The 19,423-nt window shown below is 41.2% G+C and overlaps 1 protein-coding gene and 1 long non-coding RNA gene across 5 annotated transcripts in view; one reads left to right on the top strand and one right to left on the bottom strand.

The window, feature by feature from the left end:
* Nucleotides 1-19,423, top strand: part of LOC311518416 — a 786,470-nt gene that overhangs the window by 17,111 nt on the left and 749,936 nt on the right. The window lies entirely within an intron of this gene.
* Nucleotides 3,035-4,908, bottom strand: LOC311518674 (uncharacterized protein). The gene is made up of 2 exons (XM_084624677.1): nucleotides 4,139-4,908; nucleotides 3,035-3,553 (listed from the first exon to the last, which is right to left on the bottom strand). Exons 1-2 carry the CDS (start codon nucleotides 4,575-4,577, stop codon nucleotides 3,468-3,470), a joined length of 525 nt encoding a protein of 174 aa, XP_084480803.1. The 5' UTR covers nucleotides 4,578-4,908; the 3' UTR covers nucleotides 3,035-3,467.

A 19,423-nucleotide genomic window follows, 5' to 3' on the forward strand; every position in this document is an offset into this window, starting at 1 on the left:
ATGATGGGATATCCTCCTGGAGATGTCAGAATGACAGGCCAAGTTGTGGTATTGGAGAGGAGGCTGTTGTAGAGTGGAGAGGTAGATTTGTGAATCATCAGTGTAGAGATGGTAGCCAAAGCCATGCAATCCAATAAGACTGCTTAGCAATGAGGTGAAGGGGGCTGAGGATAGAGCCTAGAAGAACTCCTAAGGGTATGTCTACACTACGAAATTAGGTCGAATTTATAGAAGTCGGTTTTTTTGAAATCGGTTTTATATATTCGAGTGTGTGTGTCCCCACAGAAAATGCTCTAAGTGCATTAAGTGCATTAACTCGGCGGAGCACTTCCACAGTACCGAGGCAAGCGTCGACTTCCGGAGCGTTGCACTGTGGGTAGCTATCCCACAGTTCCCGCAGTCTCCGCTGCCCATTGGAATTCTGGGTTGATATCCCAATGCCTGATGGGGCTAAAACATTGTCGCGGGTGGTTCTGGGTACATATCGTCAGGCCCCCGTTCCCACCCTCCCTCCCCCCGTGAAAGCAAGGGCAGACAATCATTTCGCGCCTTTTTTCCTGAGTTACCTGTGCAGACGCCATACCACGGCAAGCATGGAGCCAGCTCAGGTAACCGTCACCCTATGTCTCCTGGGTGCTGGCAGACGCGGTACGGCTTTGCTGCACAGTAGCAGCAACCCATTGCCTTCTGGCAGCAGACGGTGCAATACGATTGGTAGTTGTCCTCGTCGTGTCCGAGGTGCTCCTGGCCACGTCGGCTGGGAGCGCCTGGGCAGACATGGGCGCAGGGACTAAATTTGGAGTGACTTGACCAGGTCATTCTCTTTAGTCCTGCAGTCCTATTGAACCGTCTTATGGTGAGCGGGCAGGCGATACGGACTGCTAGCAGTCGTACTGTACCATCTTCTGCCAGGCAGGCAAGAGATGAGGATTGCTAGCAGTCGTATTGTACCATCTTATGCCAGGCAGGCAAGAGATGAAGATGGCTAGCAGTCGTACTGTACCATCTTCTGCCAAGCAGCCATGAGATGTGGATGGCATGCAGTCCTTCTGCACCGTCTGCTGCCAGCCAAAGATGTAAAGGATAGATGGAGTGGGTCAGAACAAGAAATAGACCAGTTTTGTTTTGTACTCATTTTCCTCCTCCCCTGTCTAGATCACACTGCAGTCAGTCACAGAGAAGGCGCAGCGAGGTTAATCTAGCCATGTATCAATCAGAGGCCAGGCTAACCTCCTTGTTCCAATAACAACGATAACTTTGGTGCACCATTTCTTATTGGAACCCTCCGTGCAGTCCTGCCTGAAATACTCCTTGATGTACAGGCACACCCTTTGTTGATTTTAGCTCCCTGAAGCCAACCCTGTAAGCCGTGTCGTCAGTCGCCCCTCCCTCCGTCAGAGCAACGGCAGACAATCGTTCCGCGCCTTTTTTCTGTGCGGACGCCATACCAAGGCAAGCATGGAGGCCGCTGAGCTCATTTTGGCAATTAGGAGCACATCAACCACCACACGCATTATCCAGCAGTATATGCAGCACCAGAACATGGCAACGCGATACCGGGCGAGGAGGCGACGTCAGCGCGGTCCCGTGAGTGATCAGGGCATGGACACAGATTTCTCTGAAAGCATGGGCCCTGCCAATGCATGCATCATGGTGCTAATGGGGCAGGTTCATGCTGTGGAACGCCGATTCTGGGCTCGGGAAACAAGCACAGACTGGTGGGACCGCATAGTGTTGCAGGTCTGGGACGATTCCCAGTGGCTGCAAAACTTTCGCATGCGTAAGGGCACTTTCATGGAACTTTGTGACTTGCTTTCCCCTGCCCTGAAGCGCATGAATACCAGGATGAGAGCAGCCCTCACAGTTGAGAAGCGAGTGGCGGTAGCCCTGTGGAAGCTTGCAACGCCAGACAGCTACCGGTCAGTTGGGAATCAATTTGGAGTGGGCAAATCTACTGTGGGGGCTGCTGTTATGCAAGTAGCTCACGCAATCAAAGATCTGCTGATATCAAGGGTAGTGACCCTGGGAAATGTGCAGGTCATAGTGGATGGCTTTGCTGCAATGGGATTCCCTAACTGTGGTGGGGCTATAGACGGAACCCATATCCCTATCTTGGCACCGGAGCACCAAGCCGCCGAGTACATAAACCGCAAGGGGTACTTTTCGATAGTGCTGCAAGCTCTGGTGGATCACAAGGGACGTTTCACCAACATCAACGTGGGATGGCCGGGAAAGGTGCATGACGCTCGCATCTTCAGGAACTCTGGTCTGTTTCAAAAGCTGCAGGAAGGGACTTTATTCCCAGACCAGAAAATAACTGTTGGGGATGTTGAAATGCCTATATGTATCCTTGGGGACCCAGCCTACCCCTTAATGCCATGGCTCATGAAGCCGTACACAGGCAGCCTGGACAGTGGTCAGGAGCTGTTGAACTACAGGCTGAGCAAGTGCAGAATGGTGGTAGAATGTGCATTTGGACGTTTAAAGGCGCGCTGGCGCAGTTTACTGACTCGCTTAGATCTCAGCGAAACCAATATTCCCACTGTTATTACTGCTTGCTGTGTGCTCCACAATATCTGTGAGAGTAAGGGGGAGACGTTTATGGCGGGGTGGGAGGCTGAGGCAAATCGCCTAGCTGCTGGTTACGCGCAGCCAGACACCAGGGCGGTTAGAAGAGCTCAGGAGGGCGCGGTACGCATCAGAGAAGCTTTGAAAACCAGTTTCATGACTGGCCAGGCTACGCTGTGAAAGTTCTGTTTGTTTCTCCTTGATGAAACCCCCCGCCCCTTGGTTCACTCTACTTCCCTGTAAGCTAACCACCCTCCCCTTCTCCCTTTAATCACCGCTTGCAGAGGCAATAAAGTCATTGCTGCTTCACAGTCATGCATTCGTTATTCATTCATCACACAAATAGGGAGATGACTACCAAGGTATCCCAGGAGGGGTGGTGGAGGAGGGAAGGAAAATGCCACACAGCACTTTAAGCACAGCACTTTAAAAGTTTACAACTTTAAAATTTATTGAATGACAGCCTTCTTTTTTTTGGGCAATCCTCTGTTGTGGAGTGGCTGGTTGGCCGGAGGCCCCCCCACCGCATTCTTGGGCGTCTGGGTGTGGAGGCTATGGAACTTGGGGAGGAGGGCGGTTGGTTACAGAGGGGCAGCAGTGGCAGTCTGTGCTCCAGCTGCCTTTGCTGCAGCTCAACCATACACTGGAGCATTCTGGTTTGGTCCTGCAGCAGCCTCAGCATTGAATCTTGCCTCCTCTCATCACGCTGCCGCCACATTTGAGCTTCAGCCCTGTCTTCAGCCCGCCACTTACTCTCTTCAGCCCGCCACTTACTCTCTTCAGCCCTCCACCTCTCCTCCCGGTCATTTTGTGCTTTCCTGCACTCTGACATTATTTGCCTCCACGCATTCATCTGTGCTCTGTCAGTGTGGGAGGACAGCATGAGCTCGGAGAACATTTCATCGCAAGTGCGTTTTTTTTTTCTTTCTAAGCTTCACTAGCCTCTGGGAAGGAGAAGATCCTGTGATCATTGAAACACATGCAGCTGGTGGAGAAAAAAAAAGGGACAGTGGTATTTAAAAAGACACATTTTATAAAACAGTCGCTACACTCTTTCAGGGTAAACCTTGCTGTTAACATTACATACATAGCACATGTGCTTTCGTTACAAGGTCGCATTTTGCCTCCTCCCACCGCGTGACTACCCCCTCAACCTTCCCCCCTCCCTGTGGCTAACAGCAGCGAACATTTCTGTTCAGCCACAGGCAAACAGCCCAGCAGGAATGGGCTATACTGAGTGTCCCTGAAGAAAAGCACCCTATTTCAACCAGGTGACCATGAATTATATCTCACTCTCCTGAGGATAACACAGAGATAAAGAACGGATTTTGGTTGAATGCCAGCAAACATACACTGCAATGCTTTGTTCTACAGTGATTCCTGAGTATGTGTTACTGGCCTGGAGTGATAAAGTGTCCTACCATGAAGGACAAAATAAGGCTGCCCTCCCCAGAAACCTTTTGCAAAGGCTTTAGGACTACATCTAGGAGAACCGCAAATGCCAGGGCAAAGTAATCCTTTCACATGCTTGCTTTTAAACCATGTATAGCATTTTAAAAGGTACACTCACCAGAGGTCCCTTCTCCGCCTGCTGGGTCCAGGAGGCAGCCTTGGGTGGGTTCGGGGGGTACTGGCTCCAGGTCTAGGGTGAGAAACAGTTCCTGGCTGTCGGGAAAACCGGTTTCTCCGCTTGCTTGCTGTGAGCTATCTACAACCTCCTCCTCCTCATCATCTTCTTCGTCCCCAAAACCTGCTTCCGTATTGCCTCCATCTCCATTGAAGGAGTCAAGCAACACGGCTGGGGTAGTGGTGGCTGAACCCCCTAAAATGGCATGCAGCTCATCATAGAAGCGGCATGTTTGGGGCTCTGACCCAGAGCGGCTGTTCGCCTCTCTGGTTTTCTGGTAGGCTTGCCTCAGCTCCTTCAGTTTCACGCAGCACTGCTTCGGGTCCCTGTTATGGCCTCTGTCCTTCATGCCCTGGGAGATTTTCACAAAGGTTTTTGGCATTTCGAAAACTGGAACGGAGTTCTGATAGCACGGATTCCTCTCCCCAAACAGCGATCAGATCCCGTACCTCCCGTTCGGTCCATGCTGGAGCTCTTTTGCGATTCTGGGACTCCATCATGGTCACCTGTGCTGATGAGCTCTGCATGGTCACCTGCAGCTTGCCACGCTGGCCAAACAGGAAATGAGATTCAAAAGTTTGCGGTTCTTTTCCTGTCTACCTGGCCAGTGCATCTGAGTTGAGAGTGCTGTCCAGAGCGGTCAGAATGGAGCACTCTGGGATAGCTCCCGGAGGCCAATACCATCGAATTGTGTCCACAGTACCCCAAATTCGAGCTGGGAACGTCGATTTAAGCGCTAATCCACTTGTCAGGGGTGGAGTAAGGAAATCGATTTTAAGAGCCCTTTAAGTCGAAATAAAGGGCTTCACTGTGTGGACGGGTGCAGGTTTAAATCGATTTAACGTTGCTAAATTCGACCTAAAGTCCTAGTGTAGACCTGGGCTAAGAAAGGAGGAAGAGCATGGAAGCAGTGATCAGAGAGGTAGGAGGAGAGTATGCTGTAAAACTCTAAACTGCAGAATACAGTATGTGCTACCTACCCTTTTTTGGCCATATTTTGTTATATAATGTAAAAGTGTTGTTTCTGGACATGCAGATTTAAAGAGTGGGCAATGTGATCTCTACCTCAAGGTATTATATTTATCGATAGTGCTGTACCCTCTTGTTCCACGTGTTAAAATGTCCATTTGTATACAAAGTATAATAGTGGAAGTGAACTTAAGTCTTTTTATGCTGTTTTCTTTATCAAAGATTGTCATGGCTGATTCCCCACTCTGGCACTTCTAGTGCAGAAGGTAGGGGCCTGCAAAAATTCTAAAAATTAATAGTGACTTGTATTAAACAAGACTTACAAGGTTACAGCTTCTCTGTAACCTTGGATGGGTAGATGCTGCCACCATCTAAGTGTGGAACTTTGAGAACCCAGGAAGGCGCACTTGGGAATTTCTTCCTGTGAGGTACCCTCAAGCCCTTTCACTCCCCCTCTGTGGAAGAGTCAAGAAAGAAAAAAAAGAAAAGAAATCAGCTGTTTTCACCAGCTAATTAAACAACATGTGCACAAACCTCTTAAGACACAAAAATCCAATTCTGTTCTTTAAAAAGGTAAATTTTATTAATTAAAAAAAAAAGAAAGAAAATACATCTGGGAACTTAGACATTTGCTAGATTTAAAAAAAAACAAAACAACTACAAGGATTAAGCATCAAGAATAGCTTTCTTGACATCCAGTTTAAAGGTTGCAAGCAAAACAAAAAGCATCTGGGGTTAGCACAGAGGAATCCACAAGCCATAATGAAATAAAAGGAATAAACCTAATTGCGTCTTCCTAGACATTTTCTGAGCTACTTACATAGCTGGGGGTTTTAAATGAGTAGTTTCTAGGTATGATCCTGATGATTTTTTTCATACGTGGCCCAAGCTCTTACAGCATAGCTCTGTCCTGTCCGCCTCTCCCCAGAGAACAACAACAAACAGACAAAAGAGGAGTCTTGTTTCAATTTTAAAAAGTTCTAGCCTTCCCATTGGCTCTTTTTGTCAGGTGCCCACTCACTTCCTTTTACCTATGCATAGCAGTGAGACTTTTTAACCCTTTACGGGAAGAGCAATTAGAGAACAGCTACTAAGAGGGATTTTATAGCTACTGGCTGGCTAGGTATCCATAAAAGGGAGCTACCCTCCCCCCTCTCCCCCTTCATTTATCACAAGGATATATGAAATATGTATCAAAGAGTATACTCTTTAGTGCTTTGCAGTTGGATTCATGTGCTTTTTCAGGCATAGATCTGTAGAGTTTGCTATATAAAACTAGGTCCAATGATCTGTAGTGCTCTTGTGGTTTATGCCCTGGGCTGGAGCTCAGAAGTTCAGAGTTCAGTTCTGGCTCCACCAGAGACTTACTGTGTGACCTTGAACAAATCATTTAACCTGTCTTGTTTCAGTTCCCCTTTTATAAAATAGTATTTCCTTTCCCTTGGCTTGCATTTAGACTGGCAGTTTTTTAGAACAGAGATTATCTCTTACTGTGTGTATTTGCAGAGTTTAGTACAATGGAGCTCCTGTCTTGGTAGGGGCCTATAGGCAATACTGTAATACAAGTGAATAATAGTAATAATTAATAATGTGTACCTTAATGTGACAATACACCTTTTTGTTATGTGTTTTTCACTTTTATGGGTGTCCTTTTTTCCAGTTGGGGAGATAATTTTACAAATCCAAGACTATGGTAATCTCACTATCCATGTTTAAGGCCAGGTCAGGAATGTTACAAGTATATCACAATCACATAACTATTCTATATATTTATGAAATAAATAATTATACTCTTATCACTGCTGCTGATTATTAGGATTATCTCAAGGTGCATGTCTGGATTATAGAATTGTTATATAATGTTAAGGCAGCAGATCCTAAATGCAGCACATAAATTTTGGCCAAAAACTTATTCTTCTTTTATTTCCAAAATGCACTATATAAAATATTATGTATTTGCTAATATTTCTTAGATTTTAAAGATCTTTTGGGAAGGGGCGACATAGTCACGTTTGTAGAGAGCCTACTAGCAAAGAGATCTTGATCCTGACTGTAGCTATAAGTCTTTCAGTAATATAAATATTTAATGGTAATGCTAATTACCCTTTTCAGGATGATAATACCTTTAATGTTCCCTCTTGGATAAGTGGCACCCCTTTTGAGTTTTTCTCACCACTTCGAAGGATATCCACACCTACCTGTAACTGGAAATGTCTCTGAAGTATAAAGAGCTTTGTAGATAGGAGAAATATCAGAAAGCTTAAATTACAGAGCCATGTACTGCAACCTGTCCCCACACAAATTTGAGATACATGTCGTGCAGCTGAAGGTAACACTGTTGCCCCAAAGTTGGGAGGGCTATTAGGGTACATCTATACTGCAGTTAGACACTCATGGGTGGCATATGCCAGCTGACTCTGACTCACGGGGCTCAGGCTAAGGGGCTGCTTAATTGCAGTGTAGACATTTGACCTCAGGGTGCAGCTCGAGCTCTGGGACCCTCCCTTTTGCAAGGTCCTAGAGCCTGAGCTCCAGCTCAAGTCCAAACATCTACCCTGCAATTAAACAGCCCCTTTCCCCGAGCCCCATAAGCCTGAGTCTGCTGGCACGGGCAAGCTGCATTTTCCAGTTGCAGTGTAGACATACCCTTACAGAGAAATAAAATCCACAGATTACATACCACTAATACCACTGCCTTAAAGAAACAGGAAAATAATCTACAAAGAATAGTCTATGCAACATCAACTCCTAATTTCAATGCAGTATATTGGAGACACTGTTACCAAAAACTGTGAAATGACGTAAGGACTGGAATATTTTTCTGATTTCCTATATTGACACCTTTTTTTTCTGTGAAAAACTCAAATGCCTGCTCCTGTAATTTTCATCGGATAGCACTGTAGTAAGACAACTGACTATCCAAAGGCTTCACTACACTGCATCAGAATATTGAACCACAAGCAAACAGACTCTTAAGCTGACCTGTGGAACCTCGATAGAGTATTGAGTACATGCTACCGATTTTAAAATGGTTGTGATTATGTATTGACAGCAACACTATCAAATAAATAAATTATACATATTTTTTAAATTTCTGTAATTACATATTTACCCGATAGGCCAGGAAAGCTCTGTCCCAAGGAGCTGTTGCAAACTGAGTAAATAATACATGTTTTAAAGTCCATAATTACATATTTAAACGATAGACTATCGAGGAAATAATGCACATTTTAAAAAGTCCATAATTACATATTTACATGATAGTCTGTAAATTCTGTAATTACTTATTTACACAATAGACCATAACAGCTGTTACAGTCTATTATAGATAGATAAATCTCATAGAACTATATTATGGATTTTTTTAAATTTAAGAAAAATAAGTAAATTTAAATAGAAAATTATATTGTCAGTCTTAAATATTTACCATAAACCTGCAAAACATAAAATAAATAATAATAATAAAGGTTAAAGTCTACGGTGACACTGGATTATTCACGTTCTTATCCTGTCAATTATGTATAGCTTGTACTGTGGGTGGGGAAGTTTGGACTGGATTATTCACTAATTTCAGAAGTCCTTGATTCATATTGCTCAAATCAAGCATGCAACATTATTTTAACATACCTTTTGTTTTATTAATGTCACATGGACAGTCAGCTTGATTAAGCATTAAGTATCCTAAATGTTCTTGTGGCCCAGTCATGCTCCTATTAAAGTCAATGGAAAACCCATCAATACCAGTCAGGAAAGCATTCCTCTAAAGGATAGAATTTAAGCATATATTTAAGACCTGTTGAAGCTAATGGGACTTAAGCATATTATTAAAAATAAGCACATATTTAAGTATTCTTCTGAACACTAATGAACTCAAGAATATGATTAAATGCTTTCCTGAATCAGGACTGCTATCTTCAATGAGGGCAGGATTAGCACTTTAGTCAAATATGGCTTATACATGGACTGTGTGTTCTTTATTCTTCATTCTGTGACTCTCCCTGGAGAAAAGCTTATGATAAAGTATATATGAAATATTACTGCTTCTTTGAAGAGTTTCGTGGATTGTGAATTCATCTAATGTGTTCCATAGTTCAGCTGCTGAATTTATTCCTCGTGTTAAAGACTGGATCAATACCCCTAAATGAGACTTCTGTCCATAATTACTACTAAATAGCAAGGCTAAATCAAGTAAGTGCGAATCTGACATTTAACTATGCTAGACTTTATACATTTAGTAACAAAACAGAGTATGAGGGAAACCTTTGATCTTCTTTGTTAGATAGTCTCATTAAGATATTTGAGTTAAGAGAAGTGAAACAGTTGAGAGCTCAGTTTGTATTCAGACATATTTTCACTTTAATGAAATATATTGATACATTGAAAAGAGAGTGCAGTCTCAGGGTGTTTATTGATAACACCTGAAATATATATCTGTACCTTCAAGGCAGGGTTGCCTGGTCCTGTACTTGACTAAAAATATCAGATAGGGACTGAAGGAGGGAAGAGCACAAGCTTTAGCAAAGAGAGATCTCTTCACACAGTATTCAGAAATATAGAAAGAGCTTCCATCGACAGGTGATAAACAGAAACTGGCTGGGGTCAACGAAGTCCACTTCTGCTATTCCTGCTAGGTGTCTTCACCACCTTTGCTTTTGGCACCATTGCACACTCTTGGACAATAGGGCAAAAGGCCTGGAACTTCAAAAACATTGAATATCAACATGAATCCATTTTAAAAGGCTGAAATACTGGTATTACAGATGACTAAACACTCTGGGCCTGATTCTCTACCACCTTGCCTCTTGTGTAGCTATCTACAGCTGTGCAATGTGGGTGTACAACACTTCAATTCTGATTTGGTAGCATTTTACACATATTTTTCACATCTGCAAATGATGACATGGGGAGCAAGTCAGTGGAGAACCAGGTCTACAATCGGCAGCATGTGATAATATAGGAGGCAAATTCAAGTGTATCCAGAGCTTGATGTCTTTTGCAATCTCCATGATAAATATTTTTAGTCCAGAAATAGAAAAAGCAGAAAGGGAAGACAAACATACATGTTGATGAAAAGTCCACTGGTGCCTAGTACAATGGAAAAATATTAAAAACGACTTCATCTTTATACAAATATTACCCCTGTAAAGTTGGTGGAGTCAGTGTCTGTGGTTTGTCAGTCCCTTAAGTGATGAATTCTTGAGTTAAAGTTGCCCTGTGGTCTGGTTTAATATATACACACTTGCTCTTTTTGAAATGTTTCTAAGCTTTGCACTTGATTTGGCATTCTTGACTTGTTTGCCATCTATTCCATTTAGGACCTGAGCCTGTGAGGTGCTGAGCATCTCTTTCGAGATCATGAGAGCCCTCAATTTCCATGGACAACTCTCAGCACCTCACAGGATTGGGTCCTTACAGTTGTTCTATTCTTGCATCCGTCTTTATCTGTAGAATGCCCAGCTTCCCCAGGCAGGCATGTTACTTACCAAAAACTGTCATCTACTGCTAACTACAGATTTTATGTGCATGTATTCAGTGCAGTTTTCTAATGTGATTTACACTGTCATTCTGACCTGAGGCTTAAGTCATGCAGGAGTAGAGTACTTGTGCAACAAAAGCTATCTTGAGGGATGGCTTTTCTGTTACACACTTATTGGGCAAAATCCAAATAATGTAAAATCCCCACTGGGGGGCAGTGCAAGGAATATTGCATGGACAAAGCAATCAAGGATTGGTATTTTATGTTTGCCAATAAGCCATATTTTCAAATATTTAAATTTTGTGCAATTTCTGTAGCAAATTCAACTTGTTAATTACCAATGAGTAATTCTATCAGCAACATTTGCAGAAGTTCAAATCCCAGAAGGGTTGAGTCAGCTCTTCCTCCTCAGGTAGATAAATTTAGTACCAGACAATTTACTGTGTGTGGGCATTTTGGAAGAGCTTTAAAAATGAGTTTTTTTCTGCTTTCCAGGGACAGTAGAGGTCCTTTGGCACTTTTCACAAGAGAAGGGGTTTGCTCTGCGGTCCTTTGGGAAAATTTCCTTTTCTCTGATATGATATGAAGCTTGATGTGTATTGGTTGTCTATAGCCTTCTGTCATAGCTCAGGGCAACTGCACCTCAGTAGTCAAGTAAGGCCACTCTTAGGCTTCCAGCTCCCCAGCTGTTGCCTCTCCTTGGTGGAGATTTACGTCTCTCTCCATTTAGGCTGGGATATTTCCAGGCTGCATAGTCCCCTGCCTACACTGTGTTCTCCCTGGCATAGACAGGCATCCCAAGCAGAACCTGCTTGCTTTCTCTTTAGAGATGGGTAACGGGTGTAATTGCTACAGTTATAAGGTACCACACAGTACTTCCTATACAAGCCTACTTTATTCTTAAAGAAAAAACATTGCAGAGAAAATGTATTAAAAGCAATAAATCTACATGCATGCTAATAAACTTACTAAACATCACCCTAATGTGGGGTCTGTCAGAGGCAGTACTCCCCTCGCCCTTGCCCCAAGGGGACTCCTTGAGGTTACAAGTTCATCGCAGCTTCAGCTCAGAACAAGCACGCAGTCTTCTATCCCAGGCATGGCTACATTTAAGTGTATGCAGGGCTGTTTCTGATAGATGCTGAGCACCTGCATGTCCTGTTATCTTCAGTAGGAGTTTGAAGTACTCTCAGTATCTCTGAGGGACAGGCCCATATTTTGTAAAAGACTTGGGGATTGAAATGTGCTGTGTATAAAATATTATTATTATTACTGTTTTGTGTTGGTCCTGATTTATGACTGAAAAGCAAATGGTTGCATCACTTGGTAGCTGTAGCGTCAAACGTACTTTTTGTCAAACATAATTATTTATTTTATATTCAATTGTTAGTTTTCTTTTATTGCTTTTTTATTGTAATGGAACTTCAGGACTGAGACAGATTTCCTCCCAGCAGTGTTAACTATAGTAAGAAGTAGCATTGTGGAATGTAATCTATTGCCTCTTATAGTAATAAATATTTTGGAGACAAAACATAGTGGAAAACATATATATATAACGCCTCTACCCTGGCTATGAGGATAAAGAGGTGAAGCTAGAGCTTATTATTAGTAGGGATACATCAGCAACTAAATGATTCCTTACAAGTAAAGAATACCTCTCCTGCCCCACATAATTCTTCTATTAATTACATGCCTTTCTCATACAAATTAGGGTAGACTGATATTCTTCTGCCTTCGACATGATCGTATATAGCTGAGGTGGAACACCTTCATTTAGGCAAGAAATTAACCATCCTTTACATATCTTTCCACTTCATACTTTTCACTTGTATATTTCATTTAAAAGTCCTGTGAGTGTTTTACAAACTTTAATTAGGTAGTGCACAACCTTCTGAGTCTACAACCACAACACCATCACAATGGGTCAAAGTTCACCAGTTTTACAGATGGATATGCTGAGACACAAAGAAACTAAGTGACTTCCCGAAGGTGACACAGTGGGTAGGTTACATAGCCAGCGCAGAATCTGGGAGTCTTGGCTCTCTGTCCTGTGCTCAGATCAACCAAAAATGGTCCAGCTTGGTAAAGCTAGCTACTTTTCTCCTTTCTTAAACGTATAGCAGTTGATTTGATGGATTTCAGAGCTAATGAAAGTATGGAACTTTTAGTGTAGTATTGACTAGAGTCAGACGCAGTGTTGAGAAGTGTTCTGCAAGCAGCCCCTCACAGCTATGCTAATGGACTTCAAATCTGACCTGAAAAACCTCTTCAATGAAGGTTTGGGCCTCTCTAGTTCGAAAACAAAAAGGGGAATTGGGTTGTGGTTAACAGGTTCAGCTGCTTTTCTATTGCATTAGGTTTTTAAAAGTATCGGAAAAAGTCCAGAGGAGGAGTAATGTGAAAGCTAACATGAGGAACACCAGGGCTATCATATCAGGGAAAGTGACTGTAGCTAAGCATTTTTCTTGTGAGCAGAGCAGGATACCTATGAAGTACACACCTGTCAAGTAACAGAGAAGGTTATCCAGTCAACTAAAGGTTATGTATGTTTAAGCAAGAAAGCTCAGAATAAGAAAGAAAGCATAAAGATTTTTAGATACAACATGTTGTAATTGTATGCAATGGACATTTTCCTTTCTTTCAAAGCTATCAGATTTCTAGTGCTTTGGATCTAAAGAAATGAAATGTAATAATTCAATGAAAGTATAATGCTGAAATTGGTCTCTTCTGGTATTATTGTGGGATAGTAATTCAGGTAAATCCCACGTGACTAAATGGCTCAGGGGGTGATTTGAAATGTAGAGAATTTTGGAAGATCAAATCTTTAGAAAACAGAAATTCTGATTTTGGGGCAATTGCAAAATTTTGGATAATCTTTATTTTGTGTATTCAGTTTTTATGTAATTGGTATTTACATGTAAAAGGGCAAGTGTCTCAGTTTTAATTCTTTAAAAAGCCTGGTTAAAATGATTTAGAGTCCAATTTTCTTCTTGGTGAGTAGTATGTGAGTAATTGGTCACTAATGTGAGTAGGGCTTTTCAGTTTGGTCCTTAATTTATTTTTAGTGCAATGAGTTTATTGGAGATGGGTAGGAAAATGGACAATTTAGTGTAATAATATCCCTGACTAACAGGGTCACATTTTCAAAGGCTGCTTCTGAACTCGAGCCCACAGTTTTTGCAGATGTAACCATTTGCACATTAAAACATACATTTTATCTCGAACATTGATGTCTGTCAGATTTGCATGGTCAAAAGCAAGGGGTTTTGCATGAAAATGGTTGTACAAACCTGCAGGCACAGGTTTGGTAGCTGACTGAAGGCTGACTGAAAATTTGGCACAGTTACATTCTGTGACATCACTACATTTTGTGATTGCATTTGCATTCAGTGAATGGGGTTAACATTATGGCTTCTGTGATACCTCCTGTAATTCTTCTGAATGCCATTATAATAACTCCTCTATCATCTGTACCTTTTAATGATTCATAAATTCCTTGATTCCTATGAACAGACTCATGGAAAATTATAATAATGCTATAATCAGGACACCAAGCTAGGGTATAGCAGAAACTTCCACTGCCTGACTACCTTTAGCCTTCCTTCATTGCTTAGCTAAATTGTTCAAAATGAGGTTTTCACTACAATTTGAGAAAAGGAACTCCTGAGTTCAACACCAATGCCAGTAAAGGAGACCATGCTGAAAATTAAAAAGCAAAATAGACAATAATGTAACAGATTTCAAATAAAGTACATGCAAGAGCATTCACTGTATAACAGATATATTGTTAGCCAAACTATAATTTCTCTTTTTCCTCTTCTAGTCATTTGATCATTCTAGCTAGTACAGTAATTTCCTCCCACCCATCCCCTACACAGCACATACATTGCACATGCATACGTTACCACAATGACACTTTGCAAGTACTTTTTGTGCAGTAGTTAAATAGCTTCATTTGAAACACAGAGGGTCTTGTGTGAATCAGATCATGTGGCAAATGTTGGGTTTTTCAGCACTCCTTTTTGCCCTACACTTACCAAGGCTAAATCAGTCCCATATAACTGAAGTCAGTGAGACATCACAGGCATGACAGAAATCACTGATGCTGAAATTTAAGGGGGGGCTCTGTAATTTTTTACTATTTTTCTAAGTAATTTAAGCTTTTGAGGAACTAGATCACTCAGGAAATTGGTAACTGGCTATGAAGTCTCTCACCTCAGCATTATATGTTTAAATCCATCGCTCAGGAAATTGGTAACGGGATATGAAGTCTCTCACCTCAGTTTAAATCCATCCCAGGCTGGTAGCAAGTAAAAACTGTTACCATCTGACAGATGTTGGATGCCCCATGTGAGATGAATTAATGGTATCCATTACAGGTGCCAACATCACAAAAATCACTATTATTCATGGTACCTTGGTAGCACTCTCAGCGCAGATGTCAGTGATTGGGTGGACATGAGGAATTGACTCACCTCTGACCTGTAAAAGTGGCCCCTTCAGGACAGAGTTAAAGAACATTATTTTGAAGGGAAGTTTGCACTACCATTGCTCCTGGTGAATCTGTCCTTAGATAAGAAGAGAGCTATGAACATTGCACATTTCATAGGCTCTGAAGGCATTGAAAAAAGTGAAGTTTTTAAGGTGTGGTTTTCAAGAGCACTCAACATTGGTCTAACTGTGCCAAATAAAGTCAGTGGAGTTTTACCATCAATTTCAGTAGGAACAGCTAGGCCAACTGAGCGCTTTTGAAAGTAACACTTTAGTTTGTTCCATTGTGCACATATAACTCTTGCTCTTTTAAACCAGTTTATGGAAAACATCTTTAGCCAAGCAACAGCAGGTGCACAGGTATGAATTCCATCCTCCATTCATCCAAGGCATTAGTTTTATCAAAGTGTGTTTGAGAGTACGGTTTTTAAATAGCATTGGACTACCCCTCAACTTAAGATGGTGGGAGTTTTGACTAAGAAGTGTATGGCCTGTTACTATATAAAAAAGGCAGTATGAAAAGCAAAATTCAGATGTAATCCACAATGTGCAACCTGTTCACTGATGTGAGAGAAAACCTCTTCTAATGACACCTCAATCTGGGACAGTTCCTCAGATTTGTCACCTAAAAAGAATGGCTCAGGTTTGGGAATCTCCCTCGCATCCTCAGCCGATAAGACTGATGCAAATAATTCATTTAGTTTCTCCGCAAGGGCCTTATTGTCCTTGCGTGCTCCTTTTTCACCTCAATCATCTAGTGACCCCACTGGTTGTTTAACAGGCTTCCTGCTTCTGATGTACTTAAGAACGTTTTTGATATTACTTTTTGAGTCTTTGACTAGCTGTTCTTCAAATTCTTTTTTGCCCTTCCTAATTATATTTTTACACTTCACTTGCCAGAGTTTATGCTCCTTTCTATTTTCCTCACTAGGGTTTAACTTCCACTTTTTAAAGGATGCCTTTTTGCCTCTCACTGCTTCTTTTACTTTGTTGTTTAGCCACGATGACACTTTTTTTGTTCCCTTATTATGTTTCTTAATTTAAGTTGAGCCTGTATTATGGTGTTTTTTAAAAGTTTCCATGCAGCTTGCAGGGATTTCATTTTTTCATTTGTACCTTTTAATTTCTGTTAAATTAATTTCCTCATTTTTGTGTAGTTCTCCTTTCTGAAATTAAATGCTACCATGTTGGGCTGCTGTGGTGTTTCCCCAGCCACAGGGATGTTAAATTTAATTATATTATAATCACTATTACCAAGGAGTCCAACTGTAATCACCTCTTGGACCAGATCCTGTGCTCCACTTAGGACTAAATCAAGAATTGCCTCTCCTCTTGTGGGTGCCAGGATTAGCTGCTCCAAGAAGCAGTCATTTAAGGTGTCAAGAAACTTTATCTCTGCATCCTGTCCTGAGGTGACAGTTCAGTAAAAACCTCTATCTGATGTGCAATGGCAGTCAAAAGAAGGTCTGATCTGGCTTCCATTGAAATCAATGTCTAAACTCCCTCTGATTTCGATGGGAGATAATCAACCTCTTATTATGATGGGATGGAGAATATTACTGAAAATATTATGCTGCTATATAAATCAATGGTTCTTGCTCAGTTCAGGTCACCTTAAAAATACAGTAGAAAAAGATGGTTCAGAGATGGGCAACAAATATTTTAGAAATCGAAAAACTTTCACATGAAGAAGTATTGAAAAGAAAGTGACTTACTAGTTTAGAGAGGAGCCAAAGAAGAGTGGACATGATAGCAGTATACAAAATGTTAACTCATATAGAGAAGGTAAATTGGGTGGCCTTATAACAGTAGAAACAGGGTGACAATAAATAAAATTTGTAATGCAATAGATTTAATGGTGATAAAAGAAAATTCTTTGTTCACCAATGCCCCTGAGCAATTCACTGAAATAAGATACTTATGTGGAAATAAATACCATAAATCATCTAAATTCATAATTTATTACTATACATATATACATGTGAACATTTTCAAATAAATGTGCCAAGTGAATGTGTTTGACTTTCACCTTTCATATTCATATAAATGTATGTAGATTTTTTGCCTTTAATTCTTATATAACTCACAATTTTCCTAAGCTGTGACAGAGAAAGCAGGTGAATTATTTGGCGTACAAATAATGTGTGGCTCTCTTGATTACGTGATAGCAAATTAAATTGGTTTATCTCCACTATTGGTTCCTTAATTTCATAGCGTAACGAAAGGCCTGATCCAAAGTTCACTGAAGTTAATGGAAAGACTGCCGTTGAGTTCAGTGGGCTTTGCTTCAGGCCCCAAGACCCTTGAGTCCCTTCATCATGCCAACAGAGCAACATATCCTCATATTACCCTAAGACAGAACTAGAAGAAATTCAACAGGCTTATATCTGATGCCTCTTTTCATGTGTCCCATAATTGTGGGTGTTTTATAACGAATTGTTCCATTCCTTCTTAATTTTTCTTCTGCCCAAAGGCCTGACTCTCCTCTCACTTACTCATGTGAAAGCCAGGAATAACTCATTTGAAGTCAATGAAATTTCACAGTTTTACTCTAGCGTAAGTGAGAGGTGGTTCAGGCCTGGTGTTGTTAGTGATTATGCATTTCAAGGGTATATTCCCTTTTCTTGTTATTTGCTGCTTTGTTCATGAACATAAATTTGTCTACACTGAATGTCTCTTCTCTGCGCAGGCTTTCAGTTTATCTTAGTTAAGTTGTGCTGAATTTTATCATTTTCTTTTTCATTGACTGCCCTACCAGTTTTTATCTCTTTAGTGTATTCTATCACCTTACTGATTGTTCCCACACTTACTGACCTTGTAGATTAGTTTTTTATGTGGTAATCTATCAGAAGCTTTTCTAAAGACTGTAGAAATTATGTCTATACCTTCCACTGTGATCAATAATTTTTAATTCTTTTTAAAAAGTGCTGAGGGCATTCTTAGGCATGATCTTCCCTTTGTGAGGCCATGCTAGCAATTCCTTTTGCAGTTATACCAACTGTTCCCTTATTCTCTTCTGGAATAATAGTGTTTCAAGGATATTACACAGCTCTGAAGTCAGTCTCAATGGTTAGTAGTTTCCTAGATGGATTTAATTTTAACAACATTGTAAGTATCACTGGCCTCTTTTCAGTCCATCTCATATTTCCAAACAGGTTTTAAATAAATCTGCTAATGATTCCCCCATCACTTCTGACATACCCTTCTGAGTAACTTCTGTCTATCTCTGGAGTTATGTTATCCTTAAGATATGTTATGTTATGTTATCCTTAAGACGTTCTAATTTCTTAATGACAATTTCAGTGTGATACCAGCTTTCTTCAGTATTTATTCTTTCTCCCCCAGGAAATTTATGTCTGATTGTGTCATCTATCACCACCCTGGTTTATGGACAATAGCCAGTTCATTGTTTAAGCCATGTCTCCTTGTCAGTAAACTGTCATTGCCATTTTTAGCTGCCCTTCTTTCTCTTTCAGTGACCTTAAATTCCTTATGTAATTGAAAATAAAATAATCCTTATTTACAATATCCTAACTTCATGTGAGATTTCCTTTCATTTTGTACCTTTGGTTTCCTTGTCACTTTGTTACATTCTCATAACTTCATGCTGTAATCTTTCAAGTTTTCCTCTATATCTGATGTTTTATGTAATTTATTTTATGTTTTTATTAAATATGCCTTTTTCGTACATTAATTATAGTATACAATAATTTCACCACTTGTTCATTTTCCTTCTCTTTCCTTTTCATCCAGTGCTGCTTCCCATTCAGTTTCATCCAGCATTTCCTGAGATTCCTTTTGCTGCGTTTCAAAGTTTTTATATTTGCATTGTGGTTTCATTGTAATCTCAATTAGAACACTAATTAGACTATGATCACTGCTGCTTTTAGATGTTTCCCACCTCTGTGACTCAGATTATGTTCTCTTTTACTAAAATCGTAGGTGAAGGACTGATTCCTATTGTCACACTGAGGCATAGGTGGTGCCTAGTGGTATGAACAGGAAGTCTGGCATACTGGTTGGTGTAGAGTCATAGCTCAGAACTTGAGGCATGGTCAGGAGAGCAGCCAAGCACCAGAGCGAGAACAGAACCAAAAGGTAGAACCAGAGTCATGGTCAGGAGGCTAGCTGGTGTTCAGGACCAGGAGTTAGTACTCAGGAGTTCTGAGACAGGCAAGGACTAGAGCTACAGTGGAGTAGGCAAAAGGGTGAAGCAAGGGCTGGACAGGAAGCAGGTGTGGTGCAGCTGCAAGCATGGAATGCAGTGAGAAACCACAGCACTGCTGTTGCTT

This window comes from Lepidochelys olivacea, assembly GCF_965140295.1.
Source record: "Lepidochelys olivacea isolate rLepOli2 genome assembly, chromosome: 3".
In the NCBI taxonomy this organism is placed as follows: domain Eukaryota; kingdom Metazoa; phylum Chordata; order Testudines; family Cheloniidae; genus Lepidochelys; species Lepidochelys olivacea.

Coding starts and splice junctions, on each gene's coding strand:
- LOC311518674 (XM_084624677.1), bottom strand. CDS start 4,577: ATGCCAAAAACCTTTGTGAAAATCTCCCAGGGCATGAAGGACAGAGGC. Junction 3,554..4,138: donor AGGCGGAGAAGGGACCTCTG/GTGAGTGTACCT, acceptor TTTCTCCACCAG/CTGCATGTGTTTCAATGATC.